Here is a 9,083-nt window from a genome sequence, read left to right on the forward strand (position 1 = left end):
CCTTAAAGCCTACAGCAGGGACTGGTGTGTGATCCAGCTGTGGCACTGGTTGATCCAGCTGTGGAGCACTGGTTGCAAATGCAGCTGTGGGGTCCAGGCAGCACTCTGAACTGGAGCATGGCCACCTCCTGTCACCCCGTCACACCATGTCCACAGTGCTGGTAACTCTGCACTCCCTAATAAAGAGCTCCTGGCACGTTCCTCGGGCTCGCTCCCTTTCTCCTCCCCTATAAACTCACTATGTTTGCCAGGCCAACGCTGAGTGTTCCCTGGCTGGGGCTGTGGCTCCATCCCAGCCCCACAGCTGAGTTTAAGTGTGTTTTTCAACCTTTTTCCATGTCATTTTGACATCCTTGCAGCATGATTTGTGCCAGCAGCTATTTCACGCTTGCTTACACACCCAGAGAACAAAAGGAGTGATTGTAAATGGCCGTGATCGCATCGGTGATCAGAGGAGCAGGATAAAACCACTGCACCAGGTTCTCTTTTTCAGGTGCTTTCTCAGTTTTAGGCAGAAGACTTGGAATCAGCAGCTCAGCACCACCAACTGCCTGCTCCTGATGGTGTTTAACGTACAGACAGTCACTAAATTCCTTATTTTTTAAATGCAATGTATAGGGGCTCGGGTGGCTACATTTGCACTTTGGTTTTTTTGCTATAAATACTCCTATGAAAGAACAGGAATGGTAAAATTCAGAGGAAATACAGACTCTGCCGTAGTAGAATGAAAAGGAGAAGTGAGACCATCTGCACCCGCAGCTGCTGGGAGAAACCCATGGAGGTTGCATGCTCTTTATCTCTCTTTTATATCAAGCTCCAGAAGGGGTATTTATTCTATTTTTCCCCCCATAAATTAAGCAGCCAGCTTGTTATTTGTGATTATTTGCTCTTTATGTTCTAATTTGACTCTTTCATGCTGTATTCCATTAACAGAAGAAAAGCTGATTGGTGGCTTGGAGACCTGACTCTTGCTAAAAGAACCCCTTGCTAAAATATTTCTGCTTTTCCTATGCTTCAAGATTATCATCTTCATTTTGTTGTTCTGGAGGTGGTGAGCTGCAAAGGTTGGACTCTGCTGCTGCACTGGTGCATTGCTGGGTGTTCCTCCATGGGAAGGGTGGTGGTGGGCTTGGGATGGGGATAGGGCCTGGTGGAGGTGCAACTAGTACCCCCTGCTCCTAAATCTGCTGGGGGTCCCTGAAAGAGCCTGGTTGGCCCCATGGTGACAGCAGGAGGGCAGCCCTGAGGTGGGATGATGGTCAGAGTGTGCGCATCAAGAACCTCAAGTGTGCTTGGAGGTTGTGTTTAAATCTTGGGTGAGAGCTGTTCATGGGGCTGGAAGGTGGAAAAGGGAGATCTCAAAAGATCTGCTCACAGTTTTCTGGGCATTGGGATGGGTTTGTTTGGATGAGGGCTGCAGCAGGAGTGAGAGCTGCAGGACACCAGCCCTGGAGCAGCCACAGGAGCTGGGTGCTCAAGGCCAGGTGGGACACAGGGGCTTGGAGCAAGCTGCTCTAGTGGAAGGGGTCCCTGCCTGTGGCAGGGGTTGGAACTGGGTGAGCTTTAAGGACCCTTCCAACCCAAACCAGTCTGGGATTCTGTGATGCTGAGGGTGAGCGCTACCTCTTTGCAGCCCCAGCACCGGGCAGAGCTGGCTGTGGGGTACCTCAGAGTGCTCTCTAAAGCTAAAAATGTTTACAAAACGCCTTTTGGTGCAGCTCCTGGGCCAGAACCTGACCTGATCTCTGTGTTTTAAACACTCGGATCTTTCCCTGGGTGCAGGTCCCGGTGGGCAGCGAGGGCGACTCCTTCACAGGGTGTCCATGTGCTGATGGTGATGCTGCTCCTGCACCATCCCATGGCCCCGGGGGCTGAGGACGGTGCCTGCCCGGTCCCGAGCTACGTGCCGGACCCGGCGCGAGGCTGACGCGTCCCTGCAGCCCCGCGCCGGACGGGGCCCGGAGCGGGCGGCCTCAAGCCGGAGCACGCCATGGGAGCGGGAGAACTGGTCCAGCACCTGCCGGGGGCAGCGGCGCTGGGGCCGGCGTGCCCAGGGCTGCGGGCAGGGAGCCGCGGGGCAGCGCGCACATGCAATTAGGGGAGCCCTGATGTAGGTCAGCGGCGTCCCTGGGGCTGCACAGGCACAAGGAGGCTGTTTTCCAGCTCTGTTTGTTAAGACTTGGAGAGAGATTCCCGCCCCATGGAGTGCAGGTTTGGCGTGCCAAGAGTATGTGTGCAGTTAAACCCGGAGCTTGGCACAGAAACCTCCTAACCCGGGAGGGGTCTGGTCCCTGCTGGGGGGGGGGGGGTATAGGGAATACATCCAGGAGGGTTTGCAGCAGGCTGTGGACGCCTTCCTGGGAAGGGAAACACTGGGTCGAGTTTTCCTCGTCCGAGGAATCAGGTTTTCCCACTTTCCAGGAAGGGTCAGGCTCTGCGGAGCCTCCAAAATAACTCCTCCTCTTGTTGTTCTTGTTCAGGCTCTGCTGTGAAGTGGCAGCACTGGACAAAAAGAAGCACAATTCCCAACATTTCCTGTTGCACATCAGCTGCTTTTTCCTTTAATGGCTTGGGAGGGGCTAGGAATAAACCCACACAAGAGCAGCACAGCAGGACCTTGCCCAGGGCCAGGACAAGGAAGAAGCTGCTAAATGAACCCTTTTGACTCTACATTAATGAACAGGGGGAAGAAAGCAAACCCCAGGACCCAGGGTTGGAGTTTAAACTTTTATTTCCAAAAGAAGCCAAAGCCAAAAACCCCAAACCCCCCTAAATCCTATCAAATTTCAAACAATTACATTAATGTAGCTGCTTCCAACAGCCAACTGTTGGAGAGTGGGTGCAGATGAACTGCTTAAGGGCATCCTGGTTCTCAAACCTCCCGGTATAAATAATTTTTTTCCATCAATAATAGCACAAAATAACTTATTATATATCTTAGCATAAAAACTTGAGAATTAACACCCCAAACAATACATTAAAAGGGGTTGTAAAATGCTGTGATTAATCTTACAGGGTTTCTTTTGCTCTTTCAGGTATTTAATCCAGAAGCTGTAAGTTGCACTTAAAATAGGTGGAGGCTGTCGGGCGTTTTCCATGAGGAATCTGGCCGTGCAGCACCCCCGGGGCTCACTCCTCCGGCCATGCAGGCGCTTCTTGTCCCTTCGCTTCCACGCTCCTCTGTGTCGCTTGGCAGTCCCACACAAGGCGCAGCTCAACTCCAACCTCCCCCCCCCCCCCCTTCTCCCCCGCGATATCAGTTTTATCTGGGTATTTTTTTGTTGTTGTTTTCCACTTTTTTCCCCCTGCCCTCCCTCCCGAGTGATCCTCGTGCCAGGGCAGGGAGTAACTTCCTGAGCAACTGCTTGTAAAGTGATTGCGAAACTCGAGTGCAGTCGGGTTCAGCCGAGCGCTACGGTCACCGCTCGGGGAGGTTAATCACAGGCACCCACTGATCCATGTACCGGCTCTCCCGGCAGAAGCACATCAGCTGACTCAGCGCTGGATCCTTCCACTGTGAGGCGTGGGGGTTCTGGAAAGAGAAACGGGGGGGGGTGTGCTTTAATACAGGAGCAAAACCAACCCCTATAGAGAGGGATTCAAAAGCAGAGCAGGAAACCCAGGAGCATGAATCATCTTAAACTGGCACTAAAGCAAACCAACCAGTCGACTCCAGAATGATGAGTGGAGTTCTGCTGCTTTGGACCACAGGGCAAAGGAGGAAAAGGGGTGAAAAAGGGGAAAATAGAATCACAGAATGATAAAAGTTAGAAAATAGACTCATAGAATGATTAGAATATAAAGGGAAATCATGGAATCTTAAAACGGATTGGCTCGGGAGGGACCTTAAAGCTCATCCAGCCCATGGGCAGGGACACCTTCCACTAGAGCAGCTTGCTCAAGGAGTTTCCTATGGATCCTATAGGATGTTCTCTGTGCCAGACAGAGGTCTGGGAGTCGAGCTGGCAGCTCTGTGCCCACAGGCACGGTCAGTTCCGGCTTTATGGAATGACATTTTGGAATTGCCTTCAATTCCAGGCTTTGCAGGGGCACCTCCATCAACACCCACTGGAAAGACGGGTTATGCCTCATGGCCAAGCCATGGGACGTGACCATGACACACCGGCTGCCCCCAGCAACCAGGATCCATCCGGACTCACCGTGACGAGGACGCAATGAAGGTCGGCGGGTGGCCCGGGGCCAGCGGCGGGCAGCAGGAGCTGAGCCAACCGTGCCGGGTTGTTGACACGGAGGATGTTGATGTCGTTCTCGCAGCAGAAAGCCTGGATCAACGTGAAGTGGATCTGCAGCGCCGCATCTCCCTCCTCTTCCTCATCGGCCGCAAGTAAGCACAGCACCACGTTATCCGGATCCCTGCGGGGGATGCACAATGTCACCGGGAAGGGTGGCGGGACGCCGGGGTAAGGGGTTGAGCCACCGGGGTTCCACTCACACATTAAGCAACTTGGCTGCCTCATAGACACCAAGGGTGAGGCTCCGCTGGCTCAGCGCCTTGCTCAGCACCTCCTCCAGCGCGTCCCCCGCCTGCTCCATCCTGCCACCGGGACAAGCACAGACAGGCAGCCACCGGTTACCGGGGGGGGGGTTGACGCCACTCCGCACCCGCTTCCCTTCCCGCATACCCTGCCCATACCTTACCTCCCGGCGGTGCGGTGGTCCCCGGGCAGCTCCTCCAGGGTCATAGTTCCTCTGCGGGCCGTTCCCGGTGCTGGGGCCGCTCCCCGTAGCACCCCGTGCGCCGCCGCCTCTGCAGCACAAAGGCGCCCCGCAGGCGTTATCCGACCCGCGTCCAGCCAATCCGCGCCGGCTATATTTGCATATCGCCCTTCTATTGGTTTATGCAAATGAGACCACTCCTCCTTCTCGCTGACACCGTGCCTTAGAGCCGCCGGCCACGGGAACCAGCGGGGCGGTGGCTGCTGATTGGCTGCTGGAGGGGTGGGGGCGTGGCCTGTGGAGGCGATGGTGCGGGAGCGGGGCGCCGGGGCCGGGAAACGGGAGCGTTCCTTCCCCTGAACCCGAAGAACGGCGAACGCTGGGGGCCGGCTCCCGTCCCGGCAGCGCGCGGCCCTGGCGCGGCCATTTCAAGCCCCTCAGCTTCGCTCCTCCGGGCGCCCACACCGAGCCCGAGGCTCCCGTGCGGGTCGAGGTCTGCCAAGGGGCTCTGCTGCCTGCGTCCGGCTCCCCCGGGATAACGGCCCTGGGTAGCTCACCCCCTCCACGAGCATCCGTCCCGCGTGGGTCCAGCCCAGCCGGCCTCACCACACCTCACAGCACCGGGGCCAGTCTGCGCCTGCACTGGGGGGCTCCCGCTTGCTGCGCCCCTCTGACCCCCCGTTGGGATGGAGCTGCCTCCCGCAGGCACAGAGCTCGTGCTCCCCGGCAGGGACCGGGTGCCTGTGCCCGCCACGCTGCCAACCCACGGCGGCGGGAGGCAGGCGCTGCCCCGGCGCCATGGGCACTGCCTGGGCACAAGGTGATGAGCGCCAGTGCGGCTGCGGGAAGGTGGGAGGGAAGCATCGGTCCTGAGCTGCACAACGGGACTGAACCCACAGGCCTGGAGAGTGTCGTGTGGGTATCCCGGTACCGGGGCTGCAGCCACCCGTGTGCTGCCTGCCACCAGAGCAGCTTGCTCCAAGCCCCTGTGTCCAACCTGGCCTTGAACACTGCCAGGGATGGGGCAGCCACAGCTTCTCTGGGCACCCTGTGCCAGCGCCTCAGCACCCTCACAGGGAAGAGCTTCTGCCTAAGAGCTCGTCTCAGTCTCCCCTCGGGCAGTGTAAAGGCGCTAACCAGAACGGCCTACCCCAGACCTCGCCTTGGAGGACACCACCACCACCTCTTGCATGGCTCAGGACACCAGTGTTTGACCCGGAGGAGGCAAATAAGGCACCAGAGCATTAAAATACATTGCGTAGCAAACAGCGTAGTTTCACTGCCAGCCTTGCTGGCCGGGAGAGGTTAAGTCAGCCTGTCAATAAACCCCAGACTTCAGAGGCAGCTTCCGCAGCTCTGGCCTCCAGCCTGCACGTTGGCTGGAGCCGGCACAGCGGATGCTTGCTGCTCAGCTGTGTTTGGTGCAGGTGATGCTGCAGGTACCCACATCACTGACCTGCACTGGGGGGTGCAGGCTGCAGTGCTGCAGTGAGTGACCAGCACCGTGAGCAGTCAGGAAGGGCAAGCAGCAGCTCTGTAGCACCGTGGTGTGTCTGACAGCCACAGCTCCGTGTACATCCTCCTGCTGCAAGGAGGGATCTGTTCCCTCTCACCGGTTTGTCTTCTGCCAGGACACATTATAATTTCCTGGTGAGTCACAGGCATTGCACGGACACCTTTCCTGAAGCTGGTAAAAGTCTGAAGTTACAGAAGTTACCCCCATTTACTGCACTGGGAAGAGGGACATGGAGCTGTTGGAGTGAGTGCAGAGGAGGCCATGGAGATGCTGTGAGGGCTGGAGAGAGAAGGCTCCTTAAGGGAGACCTTAGAGCAGCTCCAGTGCCTAAAGGGGCTGCAGGAAACCTGGAGAGGGGCTTGGGACAAGGGCCTGTATGGACAGGCCAACGGGAATGGCTTTAACCTGCCCGAGGGGAGACTGAGATGAGCTCTTAGGCAGAAGCTCTTCCCTGTGAGGGTGCTGAGGTTCCTGACAGTGCCTCCCCCTGCAAACACCCACATGGGGGGACTCCCTTTGACTTCTGCTATGGGGAAGCAAAGCTTCTCGTCCCATAGAGCCATGAGGCCGCTCTGCAGCTGGAGCTGAGCTTGCTCCTCAGATGCTGACTCAGCTAAATGTGGGTGTTTGACCCGGTGCGCCCCAGCCCCCCCAGCAGCCCCTCCGCGGGGTTTCCAAGAGCTGGGTCCAACCTCGTGTTTCTCCAGAGCCGGCTTTCCCTGCCATCTGCCCCGTCTCCAGCTGGAGCCTCCGGGGAGGGCTGCTCCCGATGGAGCCGTGTCAAAGATCGCGTTGGCTCAGCTGTTGCACCTAAGAGCTTCCATCCTCCCGTGCTTAGAGCCAACGCGCTTGCCCAACCCGGGCTGGCGCGGTCCCACCGGCCCCAGACGCTGCAGCGGGACCTCGGGTGCTCCCTCAGGCAGCTTTGGGCTTTGAGGGTTTGCTTGTGGTGGCGTTTTCCTTCTCCTCACCCACAGCAGCAGCTGCTTCCCAAGGCGATGTATGCTGGGCACAGTGCTGTGTGCCCTGGGCACGGTGCTGTGCGCCCTGGGCACAGTGCTGTGTGTGCTAGACATGGTGCTGTGTGCTAGACATGGTGCTGTGTGTGCTAGGCATGGTGCTGTGTGTGCTAGACATGGTGCTGTGTGCTGGGCACAGTGCTGTGTATGCTAGACATGGTGCTGTGTGCTGGACACGGTGCTGTGTGTGCTGGACACGGTGCTGTGTGCTGGACACGGTGCTGTGTGCTGGACATGGTGCTGTGTGCGCCGGACATGGTGCTGTGTGCTGGGCATGGTGCTGTGTGCTGGACACGGTGCTGTGTGTGCTGGACACGGTGCTTTGTGTGCTGGACACGGTGCTGTGTATGCTGGGCACGGTGCTGTGTGTGCTGGACACGGTGCTGTGTGTGCTGGACACGGTGCTTTGTGTGCTGGACACGGTGCTGTGTGCTGGACACGGTGCTGTGTGTGCTGGGCACGGTGCTGTGTCCTGGGCACGGTGCTGTGCGCTGGACATGGTGCTGTGTGTGCTGGACACGGTGCTGTGTGCTGGACACGGTGCTGTGTGTGCTGGACACGGCGCTGTGTGCTAGACATGGTGCTGTGTGCTGGACACGGTGCTGTGTGCTGAACATGGTGCTGTGTGCGCTGGACACGGTGCTGTGTGCTGGACACGGTGCTGTGCGTGCTGGACACGGTGCTGTGTGCTGGATATGGTGCTGTGTGTGCTGGACATGGTGCTGTGTGTGCTGGACATGGTGCTGTGCGTGCTGGACATGGTGCTGTGTGCTGGACACGGTGCTGTGTGTGCTGGACATGGTGCTTTGTGTGCTGGGCACGGTGCTGTGTGTGCTGGACATGGTGCTGTGTGTGCTGGACATGGTGCTGTGCGTGCTGGACATGGTGCTGTGTGTGCTGGACACGGTGCTGTGTGTGCTGGACACGGTGCTGTGTGTGCTGGACATGGTGCTGTGTGTGCTGGACATGGTGCTGTGTGCTGGGCACGGTGCTGTGTGTGCTGGACACGGTGCTGTGTGCTGGACATGGTGCTGTGCGTGCTGGACATGGTGCTGTGTGCCGGATATGGTGCTGTGTGCGCTGGACATGGTGCTGTGTGCTGGACATGGTGCTGCGTGTGCTGGACATGGTGCTGTGTGCTGGACACGGTGCTGTGTGCTGGATATGGTGCTGTGTGCGCTGGACATGGTGCTGTGTGCTGGACACGGTGCTGTGTGCTGGACACGGTGCTGTGTGCTGGACATGGTGCTGTGTGTGCTGGACACGGTGCTGTGTGTGCTGGACATGGTGCTGTGTGCTGGACATGGTGCTGTGTGTGCTGGACACGGTGCTGTGTGTGCTGGACACGGTGCTGTGCGTGCTGGACATGGTGCTGTGTGTGCTGGACACGGTGCTGTGCGTGCTGGACATGGTGCTGTGTGCTGGACACGGTGCTGTGTGTGCTGGACACGGTGCTGTGTGCTGGACATGGTGCTGTGTGCCGGATATGGTGCTGTGTGCGCTGGACACGGTGCTGTGTGCTGGACACGGTGCTGTGTGTGCTGGACACGGTGCTGTGTGCTGGACACGGTGCTGTGCGTGCTGGACACGGTGCTGTGTGCTGGACACGGTGCTGTGTGTGCTGGACACGGTGCTGTGTGCTGGACACGGTGCTGTGTGCTGGACATGGTGCTGTGCGTGCTGGACTCGGTGCTGTGTGTGCTGGACACGGTGCTGTGTGTGCTGGACACGGTGCTGTGCGTGCTGGACATGGTGCTGTGTGTGCTGGACATGGTGCTGTGTGCTGGACACGGTGCTGTGTGTGCTGGACATGGTGCTGTGTGTGCTGGACATGGTGCTGTGTGTGCTGGACATGGTGCTGTGTGTGCTGG

At 58.1% G+C, this 9,083-nt stretch overlaps 1 protein-coding gene across 1 annotated transcript; it reads right to left on the reverse strand.

Moving 5' to 3' along the window:
* Nucleotides 1-2,713: 2,713 nt before the first annotated feature.
* On the reverse strand, nt 2,714-4,781 carry GADD45A (growth arrest and DNA damage inducible alpha). Its single transcript, XM_062616125.1, has 4 exons — nt 4,660-4,781; nt 4,454-4,555; nt 4,161-4,374; nt 2,714-3,532 (listed from the first exon to the last, which is right to left on the reverse strand). The coding sequence occupies exons 1-4, from the start codon at nt 4,701-4,703 to the stop codon at nt 3,419-3,421; spliced, it is 474 nt and encodes a 157-aa protein (XP_062472109.1). The 5' UTR covers nt 4,704-4,781; the 3' UTR covers nt 2,714-3,418.
* Between the last annotated feature and the right edge of the window lie 4,302 nt (nt 4,782-9,083).

The sequence above is a fragment of the Pezoporus occidentalis genome, unplaced genomic scaffold (genome assembly GCF_034315485.1).
Source record: "Pezoporus occidentalis ecotype Australia unplaced genomic scaffold, CSIRO_AGI_Poc_V1 ctg188, whole genome shotgun sequence".
Lineage (NCBI taxonomy): Eukaryota > Metazoa > Chordata > Aves > Psittaciformes > Psittacidae > Pezoporus > Pezoporus occidentalis.